General features: G+C 51.1%; 1 protein-coding gene across 1 annotated transcript in view; it reads right to left on the bottom strand.

Annotated features, from left to right (window-relative positions):
- Positions 1-528: 528 nt before the first annotated feature.
- GRIPAP1 (GRIP1 associated protein 1) overlaps positions 529-20,881 on the bottom strand; it is a 67,592-nt gene continuing 47,239 nt past the window's right edge. The window contains exons 26-27 of the mRNA XM_056852271.1: positions 9,384-9,538; positions 529-644 (exon numbers count right to left, since the gene is read on the bottom strand). Coding sequence (XP_056708249.1) covers positions 552-644; positions 9,384-9,538 — 248 coding nt within the window. The 3' untranslated portion in view covers positions 529-551. The remainder of the gene's footprint in view (positions 645-9,383; positions 9,539-20,881) is intronic.

Here is a 20,881-nt window from a genome sequence, read left to right as displayed (position 1 = left end):
CGTTATGCCACAGTGTCCTCTACCACGGTGAGGCAGCCTCTCCCCCGGCCTCACGGCCCCTGTTATTCCAAAGCGTCCAACGTTTCCACCTGAGAATGCCGGTTTGGCACGTTTAAAGCAACCCCCCCCCCGCTGCAGAACCAGGCCTCAGTTTGGCCTCCGGGCCACCAGGAGCGCTGCAACGATAAGGCCGCTTCAACCAGTGCGTCTCAGAGCAGGGTCAAGCAGTCGCCCCAGAAGAAACCGGGAGGACGGAACCGGGCTTTGTAGGCGAAATAAATCGGGGCGTGGGCGGAGGAAGAGGTCGGAACCGAGCACAGCCGATGGAGGGAGGTAGTTTCGGGAGGAACCGTTTTGCCGGGCGGGGGGGGGATGGGAAAGACAGCGGCGCCGGAGTGGGATAAACGCCCCCGCCCCCCCAAAACCAGAAAAAGGATGGGAGAGTTCAAGCCGAGAAGGAAGCGAAAGGAGCTGGTTTCGCCCCACACACCACGCTGGCAGTGCGGTCGAGGGCAAAGCGGAGGGGGTGGGGCCACAGGACGGAACCGAGCTCAGGCGACGTTGTCCAGGCCGGGCTCGGCGTCGGGGGACGGGACGCACTCTTTGCTGAGACGGACGATCTCCTGGGAGAGCACTTCCAGGTCCTAGCAGGGAAGGAAGGAGAGAGATAATCATAGAGTCTTTGGTCATTTATGCATGGTCGCTGTAACCTCCTTTATTCCCTGTTTCAGCCAGGATCAGATTTTTCAGTATGCACGCTATCTCGTTCCTTGGAAGCTCAACTCTGTTTCGACGCAAAACGAACCCGGCTTTTCCCATTCCTCTTCTGGCCCGAATTAAACCGTTGATCCTGGCTCATACCGGAGTCACAGAGAGTGTATACTCCGTTAGGGGGAAACACAGAAGACTGGCTTCTCTCACAGCCAATCACGAAGCAGTGTGTAAAGAGGCGGGGATTCAAGTGCTTCCTGCTACCTCGGAGCTCTTTCTGAGTAAAAGAAAGACTTTTTTAAAATGAGGCTGGGATTTCTCCCCCCTCCCTTCTTTCAGATTGTTCCTTTTTTTCTTTTCTGTTCTTAAAATGCTTTTTTTTTTTTTTTTGCGTTAGTTGGGTTTGGGGGAAGGAAATCTTCTCTCATGGTAAGCCAATTACAGAGCAGCATTTAAAGGGGTGGGACTTGATCTGAGCTTGGAAGACTGCTTTTCTGTATTCATGGCTCAATTAGCACACAGTTTCGTCCCTGATCATTCAAGCCAACGCATACAGTTTCCCCCAATCCGGGTTACTTTAATGTGCAATGAACCCAGGTGCAAGCAGGGAGATCCAGCCCATGCATAAAAGACCATAGAGTTGGAAGGGGCCATAGAGGCCATCTAGTCCAGCCCCCTGCTCAATGCAGGATCAGCCTAGAGCATCCCTGACAAGTGCTTGTCCAGCCTCTGCTTAAAGACCGCCAGTGAGGGGGAGCTCACCACCTCCCTAGGAAGCTGATCCCACTGTCGAACAACTCTTTCTGTAAAAAAAGTTTTTCCTACTATCCATCTGGTACCTCTCCACCCGAAATTTAAACCCATTCTTGCGAGTCCTCTCCTCTGCTGCAAACAGGAGCAGCTCCCTGCCCTCCTCTAAGTGACAGCCTTTCAAATACTTAAAGAGAGCAATCACGTCCCCTCGACCTCCTCTTCTTCAGACTGAACATTCCCAACTCCCTCAGCCTTTCCTCGCAGGGCTTGGTCTCCAGGCCACTGATCATCCTTGTTGCTCTCCTCTGTACCCATTCCATTCTGTCCACATCCTTTTTGAAGTGAGGCCTCCAGAACTGCACACAGACACACAGAATCATAGAGCTGGAAGGGGCCATAGAGGCCATCTAGTCCAACCCCCCTGCTCAATGCAGGATCAACCTAGAGCATCCCTGACAAGTGCTCGTCCAGCCTCTGCTTAAAGACTGCCAGAGAGGGGGGCTCACCACCTCCCTAGGCAGCCGATTCCACTGTCAAACAACCCTTTACTGTAAAATATTTTTTCCTAATATCCAGTCGGTACCTTTCCGCCCACAATTTAAACCCATTCTTGCGGGTCCTATCCTCTGCTGCCAACAGGAACAGCTCCCTGCCCTCCTCGAAGTGACAGCCCTTCAGATACTTAAAGAGGGAGACAGAGGAGTCATGAAACCAAAACGGGAGGCCAGGAAGAGGAGGGATGTAGTTCCAAGCAAACACCAACGTGGCGTTGGCCAACACGCTTTGCCGAAACGCACAACAGTGCACAGCTTTGCTCACCCACCAGTCAAATGGCCATCTGTTGTGCAATCGTTCTCTGGGTGTCAGACACTGATCCCCATGGTGGCTGCCGCTGCGTTTCCCGGTGCCCGCTTCCTGCTTCCCAAAGCAAAGAGCCAAACCTTTCCCTGCCTCGTTCCCTCGCCCCCCCCCAAATTAAAATGTAGTTGAGGCGAAAGGTTTATACGATCTGAAGAGAGGCCAGAGCAGAAAACTTTTGATTTATTATAAGACGGGCATTAGGACGACTGAGAACTAGTAGTACTTTGACTGATAATGTAATGTTGTGTTATTGTGTATTACATAGAAGATACTTGTTTGCTAGCTTTTGTTTATTGTTTGTTAAACTATTAGAACATAAGGAAAGCCCTGCTGGATCAGATCACAAGGCCCATCAAGGCCAGCAGTGTGTTCACACAGTGGTCAACCGGGTGCCTCTAGGAAGCCCACAAACAAGACGACTGCAGCAGCATTGTCCTGCCTGTGTTCCGTAGAACCTAATATAATAGGCATGCTCCTCTGAGATTGGAAAGAATAGGTATGCATCAGGACTAGTATCCATTTTATGGCAACCCTGGACTTCCTTGGAGTTCTCCTATCCCAATACTAACCAGGGCAGGCCCTGCTTTTCTTGCAAGATCAGGCTAGCCTGGGCCATCCAGGTCAAGGCAAGAGACGTTCAGAGGTGGCTTGCCATTGCCTGCCTCTGCATGGCATAAGAACATAAGAAAAGCCATACTGGATCAGACCAAGGCCCATCAAGACCAACAGCCTGTTTCCACAGTGGCCAACCAGGTGCCTCTAGGAAGCCCACAATCAAGATGACTGCAGCAGCATTATCCTGCCTGCGTTCCACAGTACCTAATATAACAGGCATGCTCTTCTGATCCTGGAGAGAATAGGCATGCAGCATGACTAGTATCCATTTTTACTAGTAGCCATGGATAGCGCTATCCTCCATGAACATGTCCACTCCCCTCTTCAAGCCTTCCAAGTCCAGCAGTCTGTTCACACAGCGGCCAACCAGGGGCCTCTAGGAAGCCCACAAATAAGACGACTGCAGCAGCACCATCCTGCCTGTGTTCCACAGCATTTAATATAATAGGCATGCTCCACTGGTACTGGAGAGAGTAGGTATGCATCATGACCAGTAAAGGTAAAGGTCCCCTGTGCAAGCACTGGGCCATTCCTGACCCATGGGGTGACATCACATCCCGACGTTTACTAGGCAAACTTTGTTTACGAGGTGGTTTGCCAGTGCCTTCCCCAGTCATCTTCCCTTTACCCCCAGCAAGCCGGGTACTCATTTTACCGACCTTGGAAGGATGGAAGGCTGAGTCAACCTTGAGCCGGCTACCTGAAACTGACTCCCGTTGGGATCAAACTCAGGTCGTGAGCAGAGCTTGGACTGCAGTACTGCAGCTTACCACTCTGCCCCACAAGGCTCATATCATGAACAGTATCCCCTCTTCAAGCCTTCCACGTTGGCAGCCATCACCACATCCTGGGGCAGGGAGTTCCACCATTTAGCTATGCGTGGTGTGAAGAAATACTTCCTTTTATCAGTTTTGAATCTCTCACCCTCCAGATTCAGCAGATGACCCCCGCGGTTCTAGTATTACGAGAGAGGGAGAAAAACTTCTTAACGGATGATTGAATGATTGTTATGATTTCCAGATCGGCCCTTACTAATCTAGTTTTCCTTTCTGCGTTCTTATTTTTTTACCCGCCTAATGTAAACCATATTTTAAAACGTAGTGGAGGCAACGAGAGTCCCCTCCTCCCTCCGCCAATGCAGACATTAGCAAAGTCAATTCATTATGGAATTTTTTAAAGAATTGATCGTTGAACAGGATTGGGGTTGAGTTCAAAGGAAAAGTCTGGAAAGCAGCAAGGGAGTCAGAGGGAGAGAAGGGCCAGATCAATTAGTCTTATTGAGAGAGCGGGGGAGAGAGAGAGAGAGAAGGAACAGAGGCAGAACCAAGCATAGATTTTCATAGCAAGGGAATCTTGCCCCAATCCTACCCCCGTTCACCAGCCCTATGAGACAGCTAACCAGCTGCCCCTTTGCCCAGCTACACAGTGCCGCCTAGAGGCCACCGGCGGTCACCCACACCATTTCATCTGCCCCTCAGCCCCCCCCCCCCCCCCCGGAGCAGTAAGTATCAGAGGGGCTCTCTTCTTATCTTTGCCACCCCCCACTCAACACCCCCCCGATCTCCAGGGAGGCCTTCCCTTGCTGCCCCTCGCCGGGCGTTCTTCAGCCCCAACCTTGACACCTGTCCTCTGGAGCAGCTCTCCCCCCCCCGCGCCCTCCCCTCTCGGGCACACCTATAAATAGCATCCTGTTTCTGCTGACCTCACTCTTCTGTCCTCTCGCTCCATTAGGACGTTGGAAGGATCAGATTCTACATCAGGCTAAAACTGAAGGGAAAAGGGGGGGGTTGTGATTCACTGCAAAGTCCTTTGCCGGGTCGGAGGCTCTCTCACCTCGGTGCATGCGCGAGTGAGAGAGCGGAGGAAGGAAACGCCGGCGTTTTCTCGCGGGCGCAAACCAAGGCTCCGTTAAGGCTGGCGCTCCGTTCTTAACGGTGGCCGGTTTGGAAGGCTGCAGTGCTGATTCTGTGACCTTAGGCAGATCGTGAGAGGGAGGGCATCTTGGCCATCTTCTGGGCATGGAGTAGGGGTCACTGGGGGTGTGGGGATGGGAGGTAGTGGTGAATTTCCTGCATTGTGCAGGGGGTTGGACTAGATGACTCTGGTGGTACCTTCCTACTCTATGATTTTATGATTCCACGGAAGATCGAAAGCATGGCATGAAGGTAACGGGTCTTCCCCTGCGCCCCACATTGGGTACACTGCTTCTGAACATGGAAGTTCCACATTATTTATTGAATTCATTTACACCCTGGCCTTTCTCCCCAAAACAGACCCCAAGAGGCTTACAACATTCTCCTCTCGCCTCCGTTTTTATCCTCACGACAACCCTGTGAGAGAGGTTAAGGCTGAGAATGTGTGACTGGCCCCTGGTCACCCTGCGTGCTTCCATGGCAGGGCGGGGATTTGAGCCTGGGTCTCCCAGACCCTAGTCTAACCACTGCACCACACCGATTCTCAATAACAGCTGTGCATTAATAGACCTATCTACCATGAATTTAATCCTTTTTTTGTTGTTAAGAGAGACAAATACTGTATGTAATTGTTAGGTGTTAATCCAGTGGCACCTTAGAGACCAGCAAGAGTTTGGGGATATAAGCTTTCAAGAGTCAAAGCTTCTTTTGTCAGATAGTTGATGAAGGGAGCTTTGATTCACGAAAGCTTATATCCCCAAACTCTTGCTGGTCCCTAAGGTGCCACTGGACTAGAACCTAACCCCCAAACTCTTGCTGGTCTCCAAGGTGCCACTGGATTCGAATCTAACCCCCAAACTCTTGCTGGTCTATAAGGTGCAACTGGACTTGAATCTAACCCTCAAACTCATGCTGGTCTCTAAGGTGCCCCTGGACTCGAGACTAACCCCCAAACTCTTGCTGGTCTCTAAGGTGCCACTGGACTCAAATCTAACCCCCAGACCTGTGCAGGTCTCTAAGGTTCCACTGGACTCAAATCTAACCCCCAAACTCGTGCTGGTCTCCAAGGTGCCACTGGACTCGAATCTAACCCCCAAACTCTTGCTGGTCTCTAAGGTGCCCCTGGACTCAGATCTAACCCCCAAACTCTTGCTGGTCTCTATGGTGCCGCTGGACTCAGATCTAACCCCCAAACTCTTGCTGGTCTCTAAGGTGCCACTGGACTCAAATCTAACCCCCAAACTTGTGCAGGTCTCTGAGGTGCCACTGGACTTAGATCTAACTCTTGCTGGTGCCACTGGATTCGAACCTTGCTCTTTTACTGCAGACCGACATGGCTACCCTATGAAACTATCTGTATGCAAATGTGATTATCATACATAGGGGCACTGGGTTCCCCCCCCCTTCCAAACGGAGTTCTGCTCTGAATGCAGAAGTTGCTTTCAGCCACCGCTGCAGCGAGCGGGTGCCCGATTGTCAATCCAACGTCCAGCCAGTCACTGGCCACAGAAGCGGGACCGCCTCTCCTGGTACACCCCCCCCCAAAGAGCTCTACGCTCCACTGGTAATAATCTGCTGGTGATCCCCGGCCCGAAGAGTGTGAGGCTGTCCTCAACAAGGGCCAGGGCTTTTTTGGCCCCCGCTCCCGCCTGGGGGAACAGTCTTCCTAGCGACATCAGGGCCCTGCGGGACCTTAAGGAATTCCGCAGGGCCTGTAAAACGGAGCTGTTCCGCCAGGTCTATAACTGCGGTCAGCCGCGAGAGGATCCATCATTACTGGCTTCCCCATCCTCTCCCCCTCTCACTCTTGACATCTGTGGGGGGGTTGACCTGCCCACTGTGGTGTCTCAGTTGTTTTAAGGCCATCTGGTTTACAGTTTTTATTATAAGGTTTTAAATTACTGTTCTATGGTTTTATGTGCCGAGTTGTTTTTCGTTGCCCCGGAAGTTCGGAACAGAACCTACGGGTTGAAATTAAAGAGTTTCCGTCTAGACATTAGGAAGAATTTTCTAACACTCAGAATGGTTCCTCGGTGGAACAGGCTTCCTCAGGAGGTGGTGGGATCTCCCTCCCTGGAAGCAGAGGCTAGATGGCCATCTGTCAGCAATGCTGATTCTGTGGCCTTAGGCAGATCGTGAGAGGGAGGGCACCTTGGCCATCTTCTGGGCATGGAGTAGGGGTCACTGGGGGTGTGTGTGGGGGAGGTAGAACTGGATGCCCAGCCCCAGAGGCGGCTGCACCACAGGTTTGGGGGAAGGGCAGGCGGACCCCCCGGTTTGCAACGCGGGGAAGTTTGGGAAGCGGCGGCTCTTGGCACGCTGCGGCTGCTCCGAGCTCAAGGTCGCCCAGAGCCGCTCGCGTGGAAGGAAACCTGCTACTCCCTCGGCTGCCGTTCGGTGCCAGAGAACGGCTCGCGCCGCTTCTGTTCCCCCAGCAGTCACCTTGACCGGCAGGCGGAGGCTGTGAATGGACTCAGCTTCTGCCGACTCTGGACTAAGGAAAGAGGGGGAAATCGGCCAGAACGCTGGCAACCACCCAGCCCCACTTCGAAGAAGAAGAGTTGGTTTTTATACGCCGACTTTCTCTACCACTTAAGGAAAAATCAAACCGGCTTACAATCGCCTTCCCTTCCCCTCCCCACAACAGACACCCTGTGAGGTGGGTGGGGCTGAGACAGCTCTAAGAGAACTGTGAGTTTTTACAATTAGAGGTGCCAAAGTAGTTTTAGGGTTGGTTTTAGATTTTTAACAGGTAAAGGTCTCCTGTGCAAGCACCGGGTCATTCTTGACCCATGGGGTGACGTCACATCCCAACGTTTCCTAGGAAGGCTTTGTTTACAGGGTGGTTTGCCAGTGCCTTCCCCAGTCATCTTCCCTTTAGATTTTTAGGGCTATTTTAAATGCTGTTTTAAAAGGTTTTATCGATTAAATGGGTTTTATTCCCCTGTAAGCCGCTCTGAGCCCGGTCTCGGCAGGGGAGAGCAGGGTATTAAATTGAAACAATCAATCAATCAATCAATCAATCAATCAATAAGGCCCACCAGCTGGCTTCATGTATAGGAGCGGGGAAACCAACCCGGTTCTCCAGATTAGCCTCCGCCACTCACGTGGAGGAGTGGGGAATCGAACCCGGTTCTCCAGATCAGAGTCCCACCGCTCCAAACCACTGCTCTTAACCACTACACCACGCTGGCTCTCATAAGGTGTCTGTTGTGGTGAGAGGAAGGGAAGGGGACTGTAAGCCGCTTTGAGACTCCTTAAAGGTAGAGAAAAGCGGGGTATAAAAACCAACCCTTCTTCTCCTCCTTCCTTAGAGACTCTCAATTCAGGTTCTAAAGTTCAGATCTGTGTGACTTTTCTTAGCTCTGTGGCTCTCCTGCAACCTTCTTCCCATTCATTCCTGTCAATTTGCAGCCGACTTATGGCGAGACGGTAGGGTTTTCAAGGCAAGAGGTGGATTTGCCATCGCCTGCCTCTGTGTAGCAACCCTGGACTTCCTTGGTGGTCTCCCATCCAAGTACTGACCAGGGCTGTCCCTGAGATCTGATGAAACTGGGCTAGCCTGGGCCATTCAGGTAAAGGCAAGATACGTACAGAGGGGGTTTGCCATTGCCTCCTCTCTGTAGCAACCCTGGATTTCATTGGTGGTCTCCCGTCCAAATACTAACCAGGGCTGACCCTGCTTAGCTTCCCAGTTAAGGCAAGACCAGGCCAGCCGGGCCACCCAGCTCAGGGCCTTCCCATTCTCATCAAGTGGTACATTTATGGGGTGGAGCTTAGAACACAAGAGCATAAGGAAAGCCCTGCTTGGTCTGGCCAAGGCCCATCAGGTCCAGAAGTCTGTTCAAACAGTGGCCAACTAGGTGTCTCTAGGAAGCCCACAAACAAGGCGACTGTAGCAGCAGTATCCTGCCTGTGTTCCGCAGCATCTAATACAATGGCCATGCTCCTCTGATCCTGGAGAGAATAGGTATGCTTCATGGCTAGTATCCATTTGGCCTAGTAGCCACGGATAGCCCCATCCTCCATAAGAACATAAGGAAAGCCCTGCTGGATCAGACCAAGGCCCACCAAGCCCAGCAGTCCGTTTACACAGTGGCCAACCAGGTGTCTCTAGGAAGCCCACAAACAAGACTACTGCAGCAGCATTATCCTGCCTGTGGTTCCACAGCACCTAATAGAATAGGCCTGCTCCTCTGATCCTGGGGAGAACAGGTATGCATCATGACTAGTATCCATTTTGACCAATAGCCATGGATAGCCCTCTCCTCCATGAACATGTCCACTCCCCCCTTAAAGCCTTCGAAGTTGGCCACCATCACCACATCCTGGGGCAGGGAGTTCCACAGTTTAACTATGTGTTGTGTGAAGAAAGGCTTCCTTTTATCTGTTTTGACTCTCTCGCCCTCCGGCTTCAGCAGATGACCCCGCGTTCTAGGATAAGAGAGGGAGAAAAGCTTCTCCCTGTCCAATCTCTTCAAACCATACACAATGTTATAGACCTTTATTCCCAAAGCCCCGCCCACGAACCTTCTGTAAGTGCATGTTCTTCGTCAGCTGCTCCTCCAGCATATTCTGAAGCTTCTTGTTCATCTCGCGCAAGTTCTCGTCTCCCGGCTTCACCAGGTCACGGAGGACGCTGCTCAGGCTGCTGCGGTCCACCTGCCCGTGGGCTCCAGACACGTCTGCCGGAAAGGGGGAGGGGAGAGGAGAGGGTAAGTTGCGATTTGATGGGCATCCCGAGGATCACAAAGAAGCAAACCTCTGGTCTGGACAGTACCGCTTGAGATAGAGTCCCCCAACATAAAACCGTTCCCTGCCATCAGAAAACTAGCATGCCAGGGAAAAGACCCCTACATCCTGATATCTAGCTTTCTACCTGCAGGGATTTTTTTGCATGGGAGACACGTTCCATCATGCGAGCCCCTGCCTAAAATCTGAGAATTTTATTTTGAGAAAGGAAATGTTTGGGTGTTATTCCTATGGCATCTCTCTGTCTGATATGAGATCAAAGTTTGGGAAAGATATTCGTTAAAGGGATGTTTTGTCTTTTTATGCATTTTTGATGTCTGGGAATATTGCAAGATTCTCGTAACAATTTCTACTGATTTCCAAAGCTATTCGCATTGGTTCTCATAACAGAAGACCTCTGAAAGGGTATATATAGGGGCTTGAAATTGTACAAGGTTGGAGATCTCTCCCATTATGCCTGTGACCAGTTAGGCTGTGGGAAGCTCCCCAACATGACTATGAATTTTGCTTTTGTGTACCTGTATCCAGATCTAAACTATTTTGCTAGAAGCTCAGTAACTCTCATATATTTTACATGTATTTTGTGACTTTTCTATTTGACAGTGTTTTGCTTTTTCATTTTTTGACTGAAGTAACTACAATAAAGAGGAATTTTTCTATAAATTCAAAGTTTGCATCAGTGCTTGGAGAACTGGATGTCAGATTAAGTATTTTTAAGTGAAATACAAGATCTAACCACAACACGACCACTTCAACTCAGCTTTATCACCTCAATGAGAATGAGGCATTGGGGAGAAGCGTCTGTCTGAGGAACCGTCCAGCATGTTAAAAACTTTCTGTTGGCCGTGGCCCCCTCCCTCTGGAACCAACTCCCTCAAGCTACCCTTTCCTGGCCGCTCTTAAGAAGCGCCTATCCCAGCAGGGCCAGGCAGACAGAAGACATTGAATGGTCCTCTTTCCTGAACCGATGAAACTTTTAAATAAAAACAGATCGCTTTTATAGTTGTGTAATCCTCGTAAGGGTGTCTGTAGGTTATGCTTATTGGAAGCCGTCTTGGAAGTCCAGCGTCCAACAGGTGGGGCAAAAATGGCAGAAAGGATATCGTAAACCCCCCCCCCCAGTGACTGCCCTCCTTCCCTGAGTGAGGAGGAGGAGGAGGAGGAGAAAAAGAAGAGTTGGTTTTTATATGCCGACTTTCTCTACCACTTAAGGGAGAATCAAACCGGCTTACAATCGCCTTCCCTTCCCCTCCCCACAACAGATACCCTGTGAGGTGGGTGGGGCTGAGAGAGCTCGAAGAGGTCACCCAGCTGGCTCCATGTGGAGGAGTGGGGAAACAAATCCAGTTCACCAGATTAGCCTCTGCCGCTCACGAGGAGGAGTGGGGAATTGAACCCGGTTCTCCAGATCAGAGTCCGCCGCTCCAAACCACCGCTCTTAACCACTACACCACGCTTAGCCAGCCAGGGATCCCAGAACACATGTCATCATGGTGTCACACAGCCAATCAGGCGTGGCGATGTGGCAACATCGCGAAGCCGATTCAGAGCGAGGGCAGGAGGCAGCGTTCTCAGTCTGAATTGGTGTCGGGAAAGAGCTGTGCTGCGAACGTTTTCACTCCTGTTTGGGTCCCCCCTCCCCAAAATAATCACATTGGGGGACGCATTTTGTACGGGGTGGATGTGTTCATTTGACACACATCTTCTTTTCGTTCCCGAGTTACATTTCAGTAGAATCAGCGAAACGACCGCAGGGAGATCCACTTCTTCCCACCCGACACTCATCTGCTTCCAGCGGGGGAGGCATCTGGACGGCACCCCCGCCCGCTAACCATTACTCACCGCTCTCCTTTCCCAAAGCCTGGGATGGATCGCCTCTCTTCAGGGGGCTGATATAAATTTGGGGTCTTTCCCCGTAGGAAGGCTGAGAGCCGCTCAGCCGTGAAATTAGCAGCGCGGCAGGAAAGAGATAACGGCGCCAGCCAGCCCTCCGCCCCCACCCGAGGAAAACGGGCTCGAAAAAGGGGGGAAATGGGGAAAGAAATTAAACGAGATTTTCACCTGACTGCTAGGAGAAGAAACCCGACGGCTCTGCTGATTCCGCCGTCTCTGGGGGGACGGGGTGAAACCGAACTCGGGGAGGGGAACACAGACCCTGCAGGGCGTACTGGACGGGACCCGTAACAAGGACTGCAGCCCCATATTTACAGGGGCAGACAAGCAGGGGATTAACACCGGTGGGTGAATCTGGGTGGCTGCAGGACTGGGAGAGAGACAGAAGGCAGCCCAGCGGCTCTCGATTCAATAAACCTTACGGGTTTTATTTGACTACGATTCGTTCCTGCACCAATTCAATCTGAAGAGGGCAAAACAATTTTTTAAAAAAGAGATTCCTCTCTGTTTTTCAGATTATGGATGTTGGTGTCAACAGCAGGCACCTTCTCAAAAAAGGAAAAAAGGAAAATACGCAGCTCCTCCGGTGTAAGGGAAGAAGAACATAAGAACATAAGGGAAGCCCTGCTGGATCAGACCCAGGCCCATTAAGTCCAGCAGTCTGTTCATCCAGTGGCCAACCAGGTGCCTCCAGGAAGCCACAAACAAGATGACTGCAGCAGCACCATCCTGCCTGTGTTTCACAGCACCTAATATAATAGGCCTGCTCCTCTGATCCTGGTGAGAATGGATATGCATCATGACTAGTATCCATTTTTACTAGTAGCCACGAATACCCCTCTCCTCCCTGAACAAGTCCTCAGGCAATCACCCTGTGTTTAATTTAAACATTTTTAAAACCCTGTTTTATTAATCAGGATCACCTTTGCCCAAAATCAATTTAAAAGGTTTTAAAAACTCCACCGACTGATGAAAATCTCCCGTGGCAATCAACTGCATGCCTCTCTGAGCTCGTGCAGAGCGTTTCCTCCACACCGCAGCAACAGAGCCCTGCCCATCTGGGGCCGGGAGAGAAAGGCACACGGGTTGGGCAGTGCGACGTCCAGACGGGCTGGAGGCTGGGGAGCTGCTGACCAGCCAGTAGCCAGAACAGTAAGGGTGATTCATGTCGGGTTGTGAGAGACCAGTCCGATTCTGCCAAACTGTACACGATTCCTGCAGGCTTGACTACCCCAGGCCCTGAAATCAGAAGTCATTAAAGTGTCTTTGAGCCACCACGGCATCCCTTTTCAGAAATTCGTCTTCGGCGGGATGTACCCTGGCTACAAACGCACCCTTTCCCATAGTCAAACACCCCATGTAGATGAGCCTGAAGCACAACCCCCCCCCATGCTGTCTCCGAGCTCAGAGAAGGCGTCGCAAAGGGCTGGGCCAGACATCCAGAGAGATCTTGAGGTTTCGATGCTGGCTACGCTTAGGGAAAGGCCTGCGCGTCCACCCATCCAACCCCCTGCCGGTGGCTGTCCGTTGCCGTTTGCTCTCCCCGATTCCCCAGAGCGACACCGGGGCAAAGCGGCTGCGACGTTTCAATCGATCCCGCCTGCTCTCCCTGCTCCGGGACTTCAGCCCTCATCAGCCTGGCTGTCTCTCAAGGCCGAAATCCTTCTGTACCTTGTCTCTCAACCCGCCTGCCTCCTGCACGCACGCCAGCCCCCTCCCTTTCCCCAGCTGGGGGAAGCAGCCAAGAATCCTCTCTCTCCCCGTGTCAACTCTTCTGACAGGGGAAATGCAAACGGCCTCGCCTCCGTGCGCGCGCCCCGATGCACGACAGCTAGGGCAAGGTCGGACATGGCACCCTGCAGCCGCCGCCTCTGCCCGCGACCTGTGCCGCCCCCCTGCAAATCGCCCATTTGAATTCGAATCTCCAGGTCACCTTTTAATGGCACAAAGCGCATGCCGGTTGACACATTAAAATTCTGCAGCCTTCTGCAGCATAAGAACATAAGGACATAAGAAAGGCCCTGCTGGATCAGACCAAGGCCCATCAAGTCCAGCAGTCTGTTCATCCAGTGGCCAACCAGGTGCCTCCAGGAAGCCCACAAGCAAGACGACTGCAGCAGCACCATCCTGCCTGTGTTCCACAGCACCTAATATATTCGGCATGCTCCTCTGATCCTGGAGAGAACAGGTATGCATCATGACTGGTATCCATTTTGACTAATAGCCATAAATACCCCTCTCCTCCATGAACATGTCCACTCTCCTCTTAAAGCCTTCCAAGTTGGCAGCCATCGCCACATCCTGGGGCAGGAAGTTCCACAATTTAACTATGCCTTGTGTGAAGAAATACCTCCTTTTATCTGTTTTGAATTTGTAAGCTAATCGTTCCCCTGCTCAGCCAAATCACAGTCAGCCCAGACGAAGGGAGAATTAAGAGTCTCCTCTGGGAAGGGAATGCTCAGATGGCAAAGCAGGACGCCAAATTTTGTGCAATAGCATATAAAGTTCGATCCCTACTGTTGGGCAACTGCAATTAGTTTAAATCACAATTTGGTCAATTTGTAAATTATTTGGAAATTTTAATTAGGAATGCCTTTGGTTGAACTGCTACACTTTTTTCCTTTTTGTATAAACGACGGCGTGTGTTTTACTGGCTTAGGCTGTGTTAATAATAAATCTGAATCTGTTTTGAATCTCTCACCCTCCCAGCTTCAGTCAATGACGTCAGCAGATGTTTTTATGTTTAAAAGAGGTTAACTAATACGTCGGACAGGGCAGATCCTCAAGTTAGTCTGACAACTCACTAGTCTTGAAAGAGCTACGGCAGACGCATCGTTGCCGGGCTTGCTGTGGGCAGCCTCCACTTGCATACCCGCGGCTGCTGTCCAATCAGGAAGCCCTGCATCCTTCAAACTCCATCCCAACAGACAGCACATCACCTCGAAGCATCCCTTAAAGCCACGGCTTCCCCCCCAAAAAGGGCCGAGCTCACGGAACCACATTAGTCCCACAGCTATTGCCCGTCCTGGGCTTGCATGAGAGGCGCCTGTCCTGTTCACTGTGAGCTTTCTACATGCTAGCATAGTGTATTGTGAACACTGATGTGGAAGAAAAGGAGAGGGAGAAGGAGGAGGAGGAGAAGGAGAGGGAGAAGGAAGAGGAGGAACAGGAAGAGGAGAAGGAGAGGGAGTGGGAGAAGGAGAGGGAGGAGGAGGAGAAGGAGGAGGAGAAGAAGGAGAGGCAGGAGAGGGAGAAGGAGGAAGAGGAGGAAGAGGAGAAGAAGGTGAAGGAGAGGGAGAAGAAGGAGGAGGAGGAGGAGGAGGAGAGGGAAAAGGAGGAGGAGGAGGAGATGGTTTTTATATGCTGTTTTTTTCTACCTTTTAAGGAGAATCAAACCGGCTCACAATCTCATTCCCTTCCTCTCCCCACAACAGACTCCTTGTGAAGCAGGCGGGGCTGAGAGAGTGCGGAGAGAGCTGTGACTGGCCCAAAGTCACCCAGCAAACTTCATGGGGAGGAGCGGGGAATCGAACCAGTTTCTCCAGATTAGAGTCCGCCGCTCTTAACCACTACGCCACACTGGCAGATGTGCAATTCCCTCTGTCGTGACAAGGCAATCCTAGCGGTGTATGACGTACACAAAGCTCGCCTGCTCACTGTGCGTCCCCTTCAAAAGCCCAGATTTCAGAGAAGCAAGATTCACAAGCTGGAGAAACTGCTTAACGCAGGACAACTATTTTGTCAGATCGAACAATAAAACTCTGAAACTGACTGTCGGTTCAGGACCTTTATAGTCAACAGCAAATATTCAGTTCTTGCATTGGGAGCGGAAAATCGCCCGAAGTGGGTGGCGCCCCTAGACCTAGAATTCCTTCGTCTGATGGGCGTGTTGGCACCGAACCCCTATAAAGCCCATGCTGCTTTCGGGAATTCTCAAGTCCAGCCTGCTCTAAAATGCTTCGGGCATAAAGCCCGGCCCCCTGAAGCAACCCTTACCGCTGGAACTGGGCAGTTCCCGCTCCACCTCCGGGGCCAAAACCCATTCTGTCGGCTTTCCTTCCCAGCGCTGGACCGGAGGGGATTGAGCCGGCTTCGTTCAATTATAAAAACCTGCAAGGTAATTACTAAGGAAGGCCAATTCCACAGGAGTTTCAAAGGCAGCAAAGGGGGGGGCTTAATTTAAAAGAGAGAGAAAGACATACATACATCAAGACCCCTCGGGGCAGGAGGGCCCAGTGGTCGGAGCAAAAGGTCTACGGCTACTCCTGGCTTTGGTTTCCCAAACTTTGGAGGGCAAATCAGACTATGACAGACAGAGGTAGAAGGAAGCAAACAGAAGAGGCAGGAAGAGGAGGAGGAGGATTGTATTTTTAGCGTTCATGAAATATTCACCGGCTGGGCCGTGTGTTGCCAAGCTGAGGCAAAGGCGACCCTGGGCAGGCTATTTATAACCGGCTCCTGTTCCCTGCCCGCGGTGTGGTTCTGCGTGGAAGGGCGTCTCGGCCCACTCAGGCTCCCAAGCCCACGCTGCCCCCTCCCTGGCTTCGCATCCCCCGCCAGGCTGTGGCCCGCGGGCTCCGAGCTTTTGATCCCCTGCCTGGCTCGAGCTGGTCAAAGGAGGGCGACCGACGGAGGGCAGAACCACAAATGGGGACGAGAGAAAAAGGGAAGGCGAAGCGAGGAAGACGAGACTGTTATGTAAAGGGGGTGGGGGAGGAAAGGGGGGGCTCCCAGCAGGGGGAGGTCAAGCTGAGCGCGGGAGACCCCCTTCCATTTCAGACATGGCAGCAGGACCGATGCAGTAGGGGGCAGGCTGCGGAGCAAGAAGGTGCCCGCAGGAACGCGATCCGTGTTGGGGGCCGCACGGTTCCCTCGTGGCCCGCTTCTCGCTCTGGTTGACTTGCTGAAAGATTTGCTGAGCCTGATGCTTTACCGCACCGAGAGCAAAAAGTTGACGGGCCATCCGCGCCTCCTGCTCGGTGTCTTTCAAGGCCAGAAGCCCCGTGCTGAGCGAGCTCCCTCCGGACCCTCGCCTGGCATTGCTCAGCAAGAGATCCCCTCCCTTTCACCTCCGGCACAGCATCGATCACTCAGGCCTACTGAACGCTTAAGAAGAAGAAGAGATGGTTTTTATATGCTGACTCTCTCTACCACTTAAGGGAGACTCAAACCAGCTTACAATCACCTTCCCTTCCTCTCCCAACAGCAGACACCCTGTGAGGTAGGTGGGGCTGAGAGAGCTCTAAGAGAGCTGTGACTAGCCCAAGGTCACCCAGCAGGCTGCATGTGGAGGATTACCAGATAAGCCTCCGCCGCTCCTGTGGAGGAGTGGGGATCAAACTTGGTTCTCCAGGTTAGAGTCCACCGCTCTTAACCACTACACCACGCTGGCTCTCACCACACCATGCTGGCTCTCTTAAGCACTTCCTTGCCAAATGCTCCACCTACCTTGAGAGCCAGCATGGCATAATGGTCAAGAGTGTCGGACTAGTATCTGGGAGACCCGGGTTCAAATCCCCGCTCGTGCCAGGGGAGCTCGCTGGGTAACCTTGGGCCAGTCAGACACTCCGCCTAACCTACCTCACAGGGTCGCCGTGAGGATAAAACAGAGGAGAGGAGAAGAATGCTGGCCGCTTTGGGTCCCCGCTGGGGAGAAAGGCGGGACACAAATGTATCAAATAAACAAAATAAACACCTTCCTTTTTGTGAGGAGCAGAAACCACTCTGGGCAGAGAGGGCTTTGGGGCGGCACAAAGAGCAAAGGCCAAACTGAAACGCGAACCCCTCTCCAGGATGCCTGCTGATCCTTCAACTGTTCTCTCCCTAAGCCTCAGAAAGTCGTCTTGCTTGTGGGCTTCCTGGAGGCACCCGGTTGGCCACTGTGTGAACAGACTGCTGGACTTGGTCTGATCTGGCATGGCTTTTCTTATGGAGGATGGGGCTATCCACGGCTGCTAGTCCAAATGGATACTAGTCATGATGCACACCTTTTCTCTCCAGGTTCAGAGGAGCATGCCTATTATAATAGATGCTGTGGAGCACAGGCAGGACAATGCTGCTGCAGTCGTCTTGCTTGTGGGCTTCCTAAAGGCACCTGGTTGGTCACTTTATGGACTTGATGAGCCTTGGTCTGATCCAGCAGGGCTTTCCTTATGTTCCTTATGGAGGATGGGGCTATCCATGGCTACTAGTCAAAATGGATACTGGTCATAAGAACATAAGAAAGGCCCTGCTGGATCAAACCAAGGCCCATCAAGTCCAGCAGTCTGTTCAAACAGGGGCCAACCAGGTGCCTCTAGAAAGCCCACAAACAAGACGACTGCAGCAGCACCATCCTGCCTGTGTTCCACCACACCCAAAATAATAGGCATGCTCCTCTGATACTAGAGAGAATAGGTATGCAGCATGACTAGTATCCATTCTAACTAACAGCCATGAATACCCCTCTCCTCCATGAACATGTCCACTCCCCTCTTAAAGCCTTCCAAGTTGGCTGCCATCACCACATCCTGGGGCAGGAAGTTCCACAATTTAACTATGCGTTGTGTGAAAAAATACTTCCTTTTATCTGGTTTGATTCTCTCACCCTCCAGCTTTAGCAGATGACCCAGTGTTCTAGTATTATGGGAGAGGGAAAAAAACTTCTCCCTGTCCACTCTCTCCAAACCATGCATAATTTTATAGACCTCTATCATGTCTCCCCTCAGCCACCTTCTTTCCAAGCTAAACAGCCCTAAGCGTCTTAATTGCTCCCCATAGGACAGTTGCTCTAGTCCCCTAATCATTTTGGTTGCTCTTTTCTGCACCTTCTCAAGCTCTGTAATATCCTTTTTTAGGTGTGGTGACCAGAACTGTACACAGTATTCCAAGTGTGGTCTCACCATAGATTTGTACAAGGGCATGACGCATACCTATTCTTTCCAGGATCAGAGAAGCACGCCTGTTATAATAGATGCTGTGGAACACAGGCTGGATAACGCTGCTGCAGTTGTCTTGCTTGTGGGCTTCCTGGAGGCACCTGGTTGGCCCCTGTGTGAACAGACTGCTGGACTTGATGGGCCTTGGTCTGATCCAGCAGGGCCTTTCTTATGTTCTTATGGAGGACGGGGTTATCCATGGCTACTAGTCCAAATGGCTACTAGTCACGAAGCATGCCTATTCTCTCTAGGATCAAAGGAGTATGCCTATTACATTGGGTGCTGTGGAACACAGGCAGGATAATGCTGCTGCAGTCATCTTGCTTGTGGGTTACCTGGAGGCAACTGGTTGGCCGCTGTGTGAACAGACTGCTGGACTTGATGGGCCTCAGTCTGATCCAGCAGGGCCTTTCTTATGTTCTTATATTCGTAATGGCTACCATTCCTTTTTCTAGGACTGCCAGAGCTGCAGGTACAGCTGAACCCAAGCCTGGGCCCATTCTTTTGCCCAAGCTTTAGACCTGGCCTCCATGTCCGTCTCCCTTCTACAGCTGTAATGCGCTAGCATGGAACTCGGAGCTCTGACAATCTCCGCTGATGTTTAAATTTTAAATCAAAGCAGGCTGCAAGTCCTTGAGGCACCGCAGCTACGCAAAACCTCAGGAAGGGGGTAGGGAGAGAAACCAGGAGGATTTGCAGAGGTCAGGAAACCAATTTCCATGGACAGCTCTGCTTCCTCGGGAGCGGCGGAAGTCGAGCAAATAGATGCAAAATGTTATTTGCATCATTTACAAGGGTTTGCAGAATTCACATTCTCTTAGGCCGTTCGTACAGGGCTGTTTCCCCCATGGTTACCCCGCCCAACTAATCCAGTGCTTCGTTGTGATCGTGCCTGCCTTTCCCGACTGTCAGAGGTCGCCTCGCTCTCCAGTGCGTTCCCACGCATCGTGCCTGCGTTTTCTGGATTCTCGCTAAAACGGCATCCGTAAAACACGGGCAGAACACGCGGGGAGAGCGAGGCGACTTCCGACGGTCGGGAAAGGCATCAAAACAAAGCGCCAGAGCAGTCGGTGGGTGACCGCGAGGGAAACAGCCCTGCTTAAATGGCCTCAGGGAAGGAAGGAAGAGGAAAATGTTCTTTTTTAATCTTAGGGGGTTACCGCACTTTGTATTCCCAGCGGTGTATTAAGAGTTTGAAAATGTTATAAAAAACATCGCTTTAAAAGGGTTTTTGGATACCACGGATTATAAATGGTTGGAAGACGTCTTCACAGCTAAAGGGGCCAAACAAAGTGTGAACAGTATTTTTTATAACGTTTTCAAACTCTTAATACATCGGTGGAGAAAAATAATAAAAATATATATTAAAAAAAATACATCGGTGGGAATACATAGAAAGTGCGAACAGTATTTTTTATAACGTTTTCAAACTCTTAATACATCGCTGGGAATACAAGTGCGGTAACAGCCTTAGTCATTTTTACTTCATTTATACCCCACTTATAGGTCCCTATAGCACAAAGGCTTTGCCCTCGTGGGTCAGGGGATATACAAACTTCAGAACATGTCTTGATTCGCTGTTCGTTCTACCGAGAAGTCCACACAAGGGCTCTTTCCCCCTTTGCTTAACACTTGCCCTGACCAACCAGACAAGTTTCTGGCAAAGAAGCTCCTAAATGATGAAAAATAACAGTTTACACTCATGACTGCTAAATTCTGCGCTGCAGCTATTAAAATACGCCATACCCTGACAGGATAAGAGTAACAGAAATACTTTATTACTCAAAATATTAAGGGGGTCACACCAAGTTATACTATGTTTTATTCATATATGTAATATTTAGGCTTAGATTATTTGTAGTAGCAGTAGTAGCAGTTGTTGTGGTTTTCTTATTATCTGTTGTGGCTGTTGTTTTTTCTGCTGGTCAGTGGCTGTATTAATAAATTATTATTATTATTATTATTATTAACCCTCTTATCTCATTTGTGGGGAGCCAAAGTAGCTTAAACTGTACTCCCCCTCCCCATTTTATCCTCACAGGTTAGGCTGAGAGTGTAGGACTGGACAAAGCTTCCCTGGCAGAGTGGGGATTCGAGCCCAGATCTCCCCGATTCTCATCCAACACTCCAACTATTACACCGCATCAGCCCTCAGCACAGAATGCTCAAAAGCCCAGTTAAAACCGGCAAAACCAGCCGAGGACCATGAGAGCCTGGCACCTCCCGCCCCCATCTGCGATTCTCTGAGAACTGAAAACTGAAAATATACTAGCTGTAATCCTTAATCGGAAAGGGGAGTGAATGAGCATAACAATTAAAAAGCAAAAGATAAGACAACCAAAACTGGGTGGGCCTAATGGCCTTCTCATACAGCAGGCTTTGCCTCGTATGAGGTCAACGCGGCTCTCGCTTCAATCACATTTTCGAAGAGAAGGAAAAACATGAACTAGCCAGAAGGCTCATCGG

Source organism: Euleptes europaea, chromosome 1, assembly GCF_029931775.1.
Source record: "Euleptes europaea isolate rEulEur1 chromosome 1, rEulEur1.hap1, whole genome shotgun sequence".
Classification (NCBI taxonomy): Eukaryota; Metazoa; Chordata; class Lepidosauria; order Squamata; family Sphaerodactylidae; genus Euleptes; species Euleptes europaea.
The sequence above is the reverse complement of the archived record's forward strand: the minus strand, read 5'-3'. Positions and strand labels throughout refer to the sequence as shown.